At 48.4% G+C, this 12,668-nt stretch overlaps 1 protein-coding gene across 1 annotated transcript in view; it reads right to left on the reverse strand.

The window, feature by feature from the left end:
* Positions 1–12,668, reverse strand: part of alk (ALK receptor tyrosine kinase) — a 580,497-nt gene that overhangs the window by 37,519 nt on the left and 530,310 nt on the right. Inside the window, exons 12-17 of the mRNA XM_056296340.1 lie at positions 10,939–11,104; positions 6,498–6,645; positions 3,309–3,419; positions 2,776–2,917; positions 735–902; positions 14–112 (exon numbers count right to left, since the gene is read on the reverse strand). Of these exons, the coding sequence (XP_056152315.1) occupies positions 14–112; positions 735–902; positions 2,776–2,917; positions 3,309–3,419; positions 6,498–6,645; positions 10,939–11,104 (834 nt within the window). The remainder of the gene's footprint in view (positions 1–13; positions 113–734; positions 903–2,775; positions 2,918–3,308; positions 3,420–6,497; positions 6,646–10,938; positions 11,105–12,668) is intronic.

The raw sequence follows: 12,668 nt of genomic DNA on the forward strand, positions 1-12,668 counted from the left end.
TCCTTCATACTACCTTTCAGAGGATCAATGAAGGTGTTTCCCTCTGGACTGATAAAAGATGAACCATCTTCGCCATTCTGAATGGGGTTGTTATCTGCTGAGGTGTTGCCACCTAGAGGCCAGGAGGGCAAACAGCACTACTCACCAAAAAGCAGACATGGAGTCCAATGGTAACACTAGTTAACATATAGCAATCAATTGATCTCTAAATTTACTGTCCCACATGGAAGATTTGTTGTGCAGTCAGGGTTAAAAACATACATTAGTTGGTAAAACCAGCAGACACTTAACATTACCATTCTATAAAGATTTACAGAATCAAGACGCCAAAGAAGCGCCACTTTTTATAATAACTTTGCAAATGTGCAATAACGCTACATAATTTGCAAGGGGCCGAGTAGTAAAAAGAAATACACAGCAAACCCTGAATAGCTTTGTGGTCGGACCAATTCATATTGAACTATTTCTTTCCAGAAAGATATTTTTCAGAAAGAAACTTTGGCACACAGTGTCCATGGGGAGTTTGTAATTCCAGAAAACTGTGCCATAAAACAGACTTCACATTCAGGATGTGACGATCCAGATAATGGCAGTGCCCAATATTGTTTACCAAGTTTTATTAATTACATTTTTTATGACTCACAAAGCTTTGCAGGATTTTTCTGAATTTCATGGTTTCAAACAAAAGGAAATCTATGAAGGTTTCTCTGTGAATCTCTGGAAAGGTGACCAACCTCTGTAGCCTCCCCCGCCACCCCCTGAAATGCAGCCACCGCCACCGCCCCCGAAGCCCCCACGGGTCTGCCAGAACTTCTGACAGGCCTGGCCCCCTTGGCCCCCGAGAACCAGGGGCCTCCCACCCTGATTGACAGGGGCAGTGTCATTCCATCCTCCACCTCCACCTGGCACCAAACACAAAGCACATGTGGTAAGATATGAAGTGATGTGTAACCTCTCCAGTAGTAGTAGTACTGCGTGCATGTGTATTTGATGATAGAGATCAAGGTTGTGATGGCAATATTCCAAGATTTTCCCCCCCCTTTTTCCCCCCAATTGTACTTGGCCAATTACCCCACTCTTTTTGAGCCGTCCCAGTCGCTGCTCCACCCCCTCTGCCGTTGCGGGGAGGGCTGCAGGCTACCACATGCCTCCTCCGATACATGTGGAGTCGCCAGCCGCTTCTCTTCACCTGACAGTGAGGAGTTTCACCTGGGGGACGTAGCGCGTGGGAGGCTCACACTATTCCCCCCAGTTCCCCCGCCCACCCTGAACAGGCGCCCCGACCGACCAGAGGAGGCGCTAGTGCAGTGACCAGGACACATACCCACATCTGGCTTCCCACCCGCAGACACAGCCAATCATGTCTGTAGGGACATCCGATCAAGCCGGAGGTAACACTGGGATTCGAACCGGCAATCCCCATGTTGGTAGGCAACGGAATAGACCACCACACTACCCGGATGCTGATATTCAAGATTAAAAAAAAAAAAAAAAACGGGTGCTAAATTAAAGAAATACATGTTATATGCATTCACAGTCCTATTCACACACACACACACACACACACACACACACAAGAAGGAAGTGTACTGGTAAAACATCAGGTGCAGCACCAAAACATGATGAAATCCCCTCAAAGAGAACTGGCTATACGAGATTAAAGCTAAAGCTGATAAATTAAAATAATCCTCCCCATATTCCTTAACAAATCAGCCAATTTCATTCGCTCCCTTCATTTCTCTTCAACTCTAAAGCCTGAGAGATACAAAAAAAATTGCCCCCCCCCCACACACACACACTGCTCTGGCAACAAGGAAACGCAGGCATGCTGAATATTTCATTTTTCGTTCAAAGAGTTTCCTCAAAAGTAAACCTCGGGTCTTCTTGAACACGGAAAATCAATACCTCATGTTTCGTGGTGCGGCCGCCGTCTTCGGCTCGCCGTGTGAATAATGGATACTGCGGCGGGTTGTGAAAATTGCGGTTACAGTCAAGTAACTTGTTTTGCCCCACAATAAGGGGAGACAAAGCGCTAGGTATGAATAACCATGCGGCGGGGCAGCGGAGCTCCTCGTTTTCTCCACCGACGTGTGCGGATGGCGTCGGGCGGGAAGACCTGCAAAACTCGGGCATGACAAAAAAAAAAAAACATCTCGAGGACAGAGGGTCTGTTACGAGTGTGGGCCGAGACCGGCCATACAAATATATTGCTCCACTCTGGGCTATCCGTATACTGGGCTTATTGTCGTGTGTGCACGCAGGGACACACACACATATAGAGAGAGTGACTTTCATGATAGAATGAAGTCAGATGTGCTTCACAGGCTGCGGATCAGCAAAGGCATGCGATCCATCCATGCAGCTGATCATTTCCTGTCTGTTGTATTCTCCCTGTACACCCATTCAGTCCCAGACTCTATCTCTGCAAACACACACACACCTACTCTCACATTCCTGCACAACCAAAATATAAACACACATACACACCCTCTCTCAAATACACAAACTCAATCTCCCAGTCCTCCACAGGCATCCAGATACACACACACATACTCGCAAAACTATACTTGTGGTACCCTTTTACTTGTGGGGCCCCATAAAATGGTCCCACAAGTTAGGTGGTTTCTGTTTTTTTTTTATCCTAATGGGGATTAGGATAGAAAAACATGGTGTACACACACACACACACCATGAATGAGCATGTATTCCACTGCAAACACCCAAAATATACACACACACGCACACACACTGATGATGATCCACAGCAGGGTGTACCTGCAGCATGTGACTTCCCATTGCGTCCAGGTAGGTTCGGGTCATCGTCCAAACGCTCATGCAGGGTCTCCGATCGGCTGCTGTAGCCTCTGCCCCCGCCTCCAGCGGCGATGATGAGGGGGGTGCACACGTCCTTGTCCACCTGAAACCCATCCCGCCATCATGTCGACGGTTAAAACCTGACCGTTCGTCTCAGCCCGCGGCGGCATGAAATTCATCGTGTGGCGAACTTTTTAAACGGATATCTGGTGACAGAGTACCCTGTACCCGGTTGTAGAATCGACAGGAGCGCTGTGTTGACTGATGGTTTTGCATTTGATCGCACAATAATTTGATTTACTGGGACGTCACGTGGTAATAAACTGCCACATTTTTCTGTCTGGATAAGTTTGTAGCGCGCCAACCTGTATGAGATATTTGTTTACAGCGTTTATAGCCGCGTGGCGGCTAGGCGAGTGATTAGATGCCACAATAACCTGCTAGAGATGTCGATCGTATTGAGAAACGCATCCTTTCCCTCAGCCTCCACTCACCTTAAACACGTAGGTGGCGCCGCCCCCTCCTCCTCCGCCTCCTTTGACTTGAGTCTTGTTGACCAGTGGGCCGCTCTGTTCGACGCATATTTTATTCAGCATGGAATTAGACTGTTATGGAGAGAGAGAGAGAGAGAGAGAGCTGTTAGATTCCCCAGATGGCGAGCTGGCCAGCATTTTGGGGATGATACACCCCCCCCCCCGGTGTGTGTGCTGTTGCTACTAGGGATGCAATTAAAAGGAATCCGAGATTCGGTTTCAGACTCGGCTGAATATTCTCCTCTTTGAAGGGGTTCATAATGGACGCAAGGGATGATGGGAAGCTGTTAGCACTTGGCGGGTCAGTACTATACTTTATACGGTAGAACTTTTCAGTACCGCTGGGAACATTCGCTCCCACAGTTGTAACACACTGTCACCATGAACTGTGGAGCGTTTTACTTCCCTTAAAGGAAACGCTCATTTCATGTGTGGGGTCAGATTTTGAGTCAGTGTTTCAGTATTTAATGTTTTGGTATGAACAAAGTTAGCATGTATCCTGCTCATCACAGGAAGTTGGTGTACAGACGTGTATCCTGCAGTTAATGAGGACTTCGTAGTCGAGCTGAAACATTACGGTGCTTCTGAACGTGAGCGTTCAGCTGTTTTTGGTGAGTAAATATAGATGTTATAGATGTCTTGCTCTTTTTTATTATTATGAAAAACGACAACTACAGTTAACATTTATCTGAGTTACTCATGTGTGCGTATCTGACGTGAGTGGGATTCAGTTTCGGAAGATTGAGTGCTGGATTCGGCATTCGGCTGAACCCTAAAAATCAAGATCTGCTGCATCCCTAGTAATGACCACCTTTGACTGTGTTGGGGGCATAGGTTTCTCTCTGTAGCGCTAATCCACGCACACACACACACACACACACCATCATCGGCGGTCACCCGGGGTCAAGTGTGACGGTCCCAGGACACCCGTGCGTGACTTTGTTTAATGTGGGGAGACAGCCACCACATGGTCCTTGACAGATCCGGGTCAGGATCCGGTGGCGTGGAGTCCAAGACCACTGGGGGCTACCCTAGAATCAGCCATCATGCTCCACCTGTTCCACCGTTGAGGTCTTGTTTGGATTCCTCTTTGTCAGGAACCCCCACCCTCCACCCCACCCCTTGACCTTACCGCCATCGGTGGCCCTACCAGGAGCACAGCTCCAGACGGCATTGCTCTCGGGATCTCAGGACCACGCAAGCTTTTCCACCACGACAAGGTGACAATCCACGGAGACACACACTTCCATCTTTTTGTGAAGAGTGACCATGTTCATTTCCTTGCCCTTAACCCTTACCTAACCCTAAAATAGACCCTTAAAGAAGTGAGGACCGGCCAAAATGTCTGGCAAAATATTCACATTGGTCCTCACAAAGATAGATGTACAAGAACACACACACACACACCACCTTTGTTTCTCTTCCTTCTGGACCGAGACTCTGACAGTCCTGCAGGAAGGGAATAGGCGGGACTTTGGTGAGACTGATTGAAAGGCAGTTTGTGGGGGGGGGGGTTCAAACTTTGCCAGCACTCCCTAGAGGGAAGTCTTCCTTCTGTACCACTGTCCCCCAGCCTGACCTGTCCCTTCTCTCTTTAGAGTCAAGTGTGTGTGTGTGTGATGGAAGGGAAAGAAAGAGACAGACATCGAGGGAGAGAGAGAGTCATTTGTAGGGACCAGGGAGGTATCATTTCCCTTGCCAGAGGCGAGGCTAGGTGTGGAGAGCGCTGTTCTGCAGCACAAATCACTTTCCGAGCAGCCCTTTGGAGAGTGCCGGCTCCCTTCGCTGTCAGCACGAGGAGGAAGTCAGAGGAACCTTAAACGACTTCAACCTCACTTAGGAACCGTCGAGTCCCTCCTGTCGTTTGCACTTTGTGCTCGAAGATACCCTGTGTTGAAAACGAATAGCTCCGTGACAGCGCTGATGACCTCGACTTTCAAAACCACACAGCCTGTCTCTTCATGAAATTTTTTTTTTTTTTTTAAAAGCAGAACAAACGAAACAAAGTACAAACCCCACCAGCCGAACCAACACATGACAACGTTAAGTTGGACCATCCACAAAGAGAATATTTGATCCTCAAATGGCTTTCACTGAAGACACACCGGGTGTCAGATGGTTACCCTTATTTTTTTCCGATTTAATCCAAATTTGATGTGAAACGATGCACACTTATGTAAGGACGGGGGCCAAAACAGTGTTCCACGTGCATGGTAGTCCATTCCTGCTAGAGTTTCAGTCCTCTGGACATTTTAAAAAATTTAAATTGAGGATGATGGACACTTTCGTCAGTGACAAGAGGACTCTAGGGTCGCAGCTTCAGTGCCTTCGGTATCAAAGGGAAGCGTGGAAAAATGCTACTCACCGAAGAACTACTGGAGTGTATTGGGTGACAACAAACTCTGCATGTGCGCCCCCCCCCCCCCCAAAAAAATCAATAGGGCGTCCAGGTAGCATAGCGGTGTATTGCGTTGCCTACCAACACGGGGATCACCGGCTCGAATCCCCTTGGTTGGGCGTCCCTACCGTCGCAATTGGCCCTGTCTGCGGGTGGGAAGCTGGATGTGGGTATGTATCCTGGTCGCTTCACTAGCGCCCCCTCTGGTCAGTTAGGGTGCTGGTTCGGGGGGGGCAGGGGAAACGGGGGGGGAGGTAGTGTGATCCTCCCATGCGCTACATCCCCCTGGCAAAACTCCTCACTGTCAGGTGAAAAGAAGCGGCTGGCGACTCCACATGTATCGGAGGATGCGTGTGGTAGTCTGCAGCCCTCCCCGGTTCGGCAGAGGGGGTGGAGCAGCGGCCGGGGCGGCACGGAAGAGTGGGGTAATTGGCCGGATACAATTTGGGGGAGGGGGGACCCAGCGCAAGTTGCTGAGGATAAAATGCTTCTTGGTCTCTGGAAAGTCACTGGTGTTATTGCAGCCGTAAACAATCTGACGGCCATAAAACCTGTGAGTTAGTGTTGATTTTTAATGTTTCATTTTTTCCCGCAATAATTTTGTCGTTTGGCACCCAGTACATTATCTGTTGTGTGGTGCAAGTTATCGTGAGCTACTGAATGTTTATTTACTCTGAGGAAGTTATCCTTAGGGGGCAACTTCCTCACTCTATTGGACTGAATTATGACTTAATATCCTGGCGTGGACTCACATTCGGGCAGGCGTCCTCTCCTTGCTGTCCAACGAGGATGTGAAGCAGCTCGCCCTTGCGGAGCAGGAAGTCCCCCGTGATGTAGACACCATGTGACCTCTTCATGGCCAGCACGCTGCGGCCGCCAGCCGCCCCGTATGCGGTGATCCTGTTGAACAGTGGACGGTGGCAGCGCGTCAGGATTTAACAAATACACAACACATCCTTGGACCCAGACAGAAGTGCACACATACTCACAAATGAAGAAAGTCAGTAGCAGGATAATTATACAGTGAATATACTCATGTAATATTTGGTCTCATTAAGCCGAAAAACAAAATGTACGAGGCCGCCCTCGGTAACAAGATAACCTTCCATTAGTTTTTGTCCCCAAAAGTGCTCATTGAAGAGAAATGACTAGTTAGAGTTACTTGCGCTCATGATTTTGTGTGTGTGTATTTTATAGTGTACACTGTAAGGGATTTTAATTTCACTCTTACCGACTCCTGAAGTTTTACAGTAGTGCTAAATACCAGCAAACCCCACTTTAATACACTTTAAACAGACCTCACTTATAGGCTGACTGAAGCAAATAAGATCTGTGCAGGACCGGGGCCTCCAACTCGCAAACACACATACACAAAAAATGCAAAAATTTGCACACCCACCCTATGGGGAACCCCCCCCCCCCCCAATTGATTGTTTTTTTGGGTATTTCTTCCTTCTGGTATGTTGAGAGAGGAAACGCAGCCTGGTTGTTGGTCGCTGCCTCCATTGTTTACCTAATGGCGTTGTGAAGATGCGGCGTGCATATTAATCCCTTGGGCTGTCTGGCAGCATCATTCATCGACTCTGCCAGCCGGGCCGGGCGGTGTTGAACCACAACACTTGGCGTGTGTGTGGAGACAGGAGGTGTCGCTCTGCGTGTTGTGACTCATAGGACATGTTGTCGATGGTTTTTTTTTGCATGTGCAGTCGGTTCTTATGGGTAATCAAGGCGAAGCGTTTTCGGTTTTTATTTTTCGAAGCCATCCAGCATGCCTAATTTCACCACAAGAGGACACTGTGACATAACCTCACATGAACAGGAACAACTTCTGGATCCGTGGAAACATAAAATCTGGGTGAAAATCAGTTTAAACTGATCCGCTCCTTTTAAAAAATCTGGATATTTTTCGGTGAAAATCGGTAAAAACCTAAAACGCCGAGTAGTCGATGGAAGCAATAAAATTCTCGGTGTGTACTACGCTGACGTAGAAATCGGTGTTCTGCTGCTCACAGAACCTACATGTACCATCATGCATTGTGCACAAGCTTCTTTAACTCTCTGCGCCAGTGTTGTGGGACGCCATTTCCACTGTGAGAAACACAGCCTCGCCACGATAATGAGCACGTGTTGAACTGAACAGCACCTTTAGTGGACATTAGAAACCCAGCTAGGCTGCAATTTTTCCGTCCGCCAACTGGCATCCTGATGTCTCACTTGGCAGAGGAAAGAAACTATGACCAGGAACGGCTGCAGGCGTTTCCACCTGCCATCCCTGCTGCAGACAGGAGTTGAGGCTTTGGATGTGTGTGTGTGTGTGGACCTATGTGCATGCATGTGCAAGTGTGTATTTGTGTTTATCTTTTTGCTGGTAGGAGAGCTCGCAGACATTTATATTTGAACCAGCCTAGTTAGGTTTAAAAATAAACATCTCGTGGCACCACCGGGGGTATTAGTCTCAGGACTTACTCTCATCTCTGCACAAGGTAGCAGCTTTTGCACCGCTGCTAATGGCACAACAGAGTCGGGCTGAGGTTGAAGTTGTAAGTCTGATTGAAGGGCCTCAAAGGGCACGAGGATGGATGTTGTGGTGGGTGGTGTTGAATATTGGAGGCAGGAACGGTGGCTGTTACACTGGCCCCATGCACCCTCCAGTGAGGGCACCGTCAGCCATACTTTTTTGTTTTTGCCTGAGGGCAATGAATGTGCTGCCAAACCACAAAGGGCTACGAGTGGGCGGGTGAGGGCGCCGCCATAGATTTTAAGAGCTGCGGCATTACACAGTGTGCTAATACCTAAGAGGAGCAGAGGGTAAGAGTGTATATTGTGTGTGTGTGTGTGTGTGTGTGTGTGTGTGTGTGTGTGTCTTAGAGCAGTGTTTCCCAACCCAGTCCCCAAGGAACCTCTGTCCTGCAGATTTTCATTTTAACCCTGCATAGGTAGCCCTGCTTGTACTTACTCTACCAAACATCGCACAGCACTTAATTATGCAAGGTGTGCAACATCTGACATAATTCATTGCTGATTGGTTGAATAAGTACAAACAGGTACACTACCGTTCAAAAGTTTGGGATCACCCAAACAATTTTGTGTTTTCCATGAAAAGTCACACTTATTCACCACCATATGTTGTGAAATTAATAGAAAATAGAGTCAAGACATTGACAAGGTTAGAAATAATGATTTTTATTTGAAATAAGATTTTTTTTACATCAAACTTTGCTTTCGTCAAAGAATCCTCCATTTGCAGCAATTACAGCATTGCAGACCTTTGGCATTCTAGCTGTTAATTTGTTGAGGTAATCTGGAGAAATTGCACCCCACGCTTCCAGAAGCAGCTCCCACAAGTTGGATTGGTTGGATGGGCACTTCTTTGAGCAGATTGAGTTTCTGGAGCATCACATTTGTGGGGTCAATTAAACGCTCAAAATGGCCAGAAAAAGAGAACTTTCATCTGAAACTCGACAGTCTATTCTTGTTCTTAGAAATGAAGGCTATTCCATGCGAGAAATTGCTAAGAAATTGAAGATTTCCTACACCGGTGTGTACTACTCCCTTCAGAGGACAGCACAAACAGGCTCTAACCAGAGTAGAAAAAGAAGTGGGAGGCCGCGTTGCACAACTGAGCAAGAAGATAAGTACATTAGAGTCTCTAGTTTGAGAAACAGACGCCTCACAGGTCCCCGACTGGCATCTTCATTAAATAGTACCTGTTAGAGCCTGTTTGTGCTGTCCTCTGAAGGGAGTAGTACACACCGGTGTAGGAAATCTTCAAATTCTTAGCAATTTCTCGCATGGAATAGCCTTCATTTCTAAGAACAAGAATAGACTGTCGAGTTTCAGATGAAAGTTCTCTTTTTCTGGCCATTTTGAGCGTTTAATTGACCCCACAAATGTGATGCTCCAGAAACTCAATCTGCTCAAAGAAGTGCCCATCCAACCAATCCAACTTGTGGGAGCTGCTTCTGGAAGCGTGGGGTGCAATTTCTCCAGATTACCTCAACAAATTAACAGCTAGAATGCCAAAGGTCTGCAATGCTGTAATTGCTGCAAATGGAGGATTCTTTGACGAAAGCAAAGTTTGATGTAAAAAAAATCTTATTTCAAATACAAATCATTATTTCTAACCTTGTCAATGTCTTGACTCTATTTTCTATTCATTTCACAACATATGGTGGTGAATAAGTGTGACTTTTCATGGAAAACACGAAATTGTTTGGGTGATCCCAAACTTTTGAACGGTAGTGTACCTTGTCAGGGTCGCAAAGAAAATCTGCAGGATAGAGGGTCCTTGAGGACTGGGTTGGGAAACACTGTCTTAGGATAGATGCCCAACCCGAGCCTGTTGGGTTTGGTCATGTTGGCTTTAAGGTTTGGTTTTTTTTTCTCCCCAATTGTATATGTGCAATTACCCCACTCTTCCGAGCCGTCCTGGTCGCTGCTCCGCCCCCTCTGCCGATCCGGGGAGGGCTGCAGACTACCACACCTCCTCCGATACATGTGGAGTCGCCAGCCGCTTCTTTTCACCTGACAGTGAGGAGTTTCACCAGGGGGACTTAGCACGTGGGAGGATCACGCTATTCCCCCCAGTTCCCCCTCTCCCCTGAACAGGCGCCCCGACCGACCAGAGGAGGTGCTAGTGCAGCGACCAGGGCACATATCCACATCCGGCTTCCCACCCACAGACACGGCCAGTTGTGTCTGTAGGGACGCCCGACCAAGCTGGAGGTAACACGGGGATTTGAACCGGCAGTCCCCATGTTGGTAGGCGACGGAATAGACCGCTACGCTACCCGGACGCCCCAGCTTCAAATTATTTTCAAGTGAAAACATAATCCGAGGGTTCCCATGACAACACTGAAGCAACACCGCGGCTACGTCAGGTGGTAAACGTGGCCTAGCTCAGGATGGAGGACGCGTGGAGGCATTTCGATGCTTCGGTGCTTCAGTTTACATTAACTACGCCGGGCTCGGGTCGGGTTAGAACAACCCCCCCCCCCCCCCCCATAGAATTCCTGTCGGGTTCGGATCAGGTTTGTTTCCTATGCTTGAAAAAAAATTATGTAGTCCAAGCTGCACCCTAGTGTGTGTGTGTGTATGTGTGAATGGAAATGACCAGGTGCAGTTGAGTGCAGTTGTTTGTTGTGTGTCCCTGAAGTGGTATATATCTCAGCTATTGTCGGGCTGGTGTCCTACCTGTAGGTGTCGGTGTCTGGAACACGCCACATCTGGATGCCTTTGAAGGGCCCTCTGGTGCCTACTGTCACGTTGACGTTGCTGTGTCGATAGGCGCTGTTGCACTGGCTTGGAGTGGGACCCTCGGGGCCCCCCGCCCCACAGGTATGAAATATCCATTTCTTGGCTGCACACATCAACAAAACAGAGAGAGAGAAAAAGACCGTACGCTGATGCTCCATTTATTCTCGTAATCCTGCAGGTTTGTGCGTACCAGATTTTGTCGCCGTGTCTGAAAACGGTTCTGGTGCGAGGCGGCAGCAGCGCTTTGCTACTTTATGCAGCACACAGTCGCAGGTGTACATGTTCTCACACATACATTATGAACGGGCACATGCATAAATGCATGCCGCTGTTATAGTTGTGCGCTTGCAACCCAACCCACAGACCCAAACACAAAGGAAAAAGAAGAGAGGAAGTGAAAACCAGCGCCCACCACAAACCCGCATTTTTACATTTTGTTTGACGTTCGTTCCACTTCAGCAACTCCCAGCGTGCTGCTTCCATGTAAATGAGACCCGAGTCTACGGCTCTCGAACATTTGGTTGTCGAGTATGTGCAGCCCGTGCAGCAGGATGTGAGGCGTGCATGAGCTGCAGCTGTTCTACTGCAGCCGCCGCTGTGGAAATGAAAGATGGAACAAGTGACGGGATCACAGGTGACAAACATTTCTCCTCATTTCCTGTGTAATCCCATGCTCTGACGCTAATTGGAGTTCTCCTGACTGCAATTAGCACGAGATCAGGCTTGTCAGGTGGACGGGGGGAAGGACTTAGTGCCAAGGTGCTAAATCCCGATTTAAGGCCTGTGAACACACACCTCTCTCTCTCTCTCTCTGTGTCTCTCCAGCTCTTCATTTGTAAAAGCTGAATGCTCTGCAGCTGCTTATCATTCGGGGCTGATGAGAGCAAGTCCGATACTGGTTAAAGTCAAAGTCATTACCATGACGCGGCAACTTGCTTGATGGTTTTCATTGGCTTTCAGAGCCCACAAGCAGTGCTTATGAGCGAGATGGGTTGTTGTCTGACCTGACGGTGATACTGTTCGGGATAAATTGTATATGCGACTTGGGCTGTCGTGGGAGACTTCCTCTTTTCTGCATGGTTAAATCGTAAACTGGCAGGCGACAGCACAGCGAGAGGATGGCGGTGAGACTAATACCGCTTTCACACTGGCCAACAAACCTGCTAACATCCGCCTTTGGTGGTCAATTTTTGACCAAAGGCGGGTGTTAACGCCCCCCCCACTTTTCTCCCCAATTATACCTGGCCAATTCCCTCACTCTTCCGAGCTGTCCCGGTCGCTGTTCCACCCCCTCTGCTGATCCGGGGAGGGTTGCAGACTACCACGTCTCCTCTGATACATGTGGAGTCGCCAGCCGCTTCTTTTCATCTGACAGTGAGGAGTTTCACCAGGGGGATGTACCCTGAATGACCAGAGGAGGTGCTAGTGCAGTGACCAGGACACAGACCCATATCCGGCTTCCCTCTCGCAGACACGGCCAATTGAATCTGTAGGGATGCTCGACCAAGCCGGAGGTAACACAGGGATTCGAACTGAAGATCCCTGTGTTGGTAGGCAACGGAATAGACCACTCCGCTACCTGGACGCCCCGTTAGCGGGTTTTTTTGGCCAGTGTGAAAGGGGCTTATGTTTGTGAGCTCGAACTTGAACTCACGATGCTACAAGTA

This window comes from Lampris incognitus, chromosome 16, assembly GCF_029633865.1.
Source record: "Lampris incognitus isolate fLamInc1 chromosome 16, fLamInc1.hap2, whole genome shotgun sequence".
In the NCBI taxonomy this organism is placed as follows: Eukaryota; Metazoa; Chordata; class Actinopteri; order Lampriformes; family Lampridae; genus Lampris; species Lampris incognitus.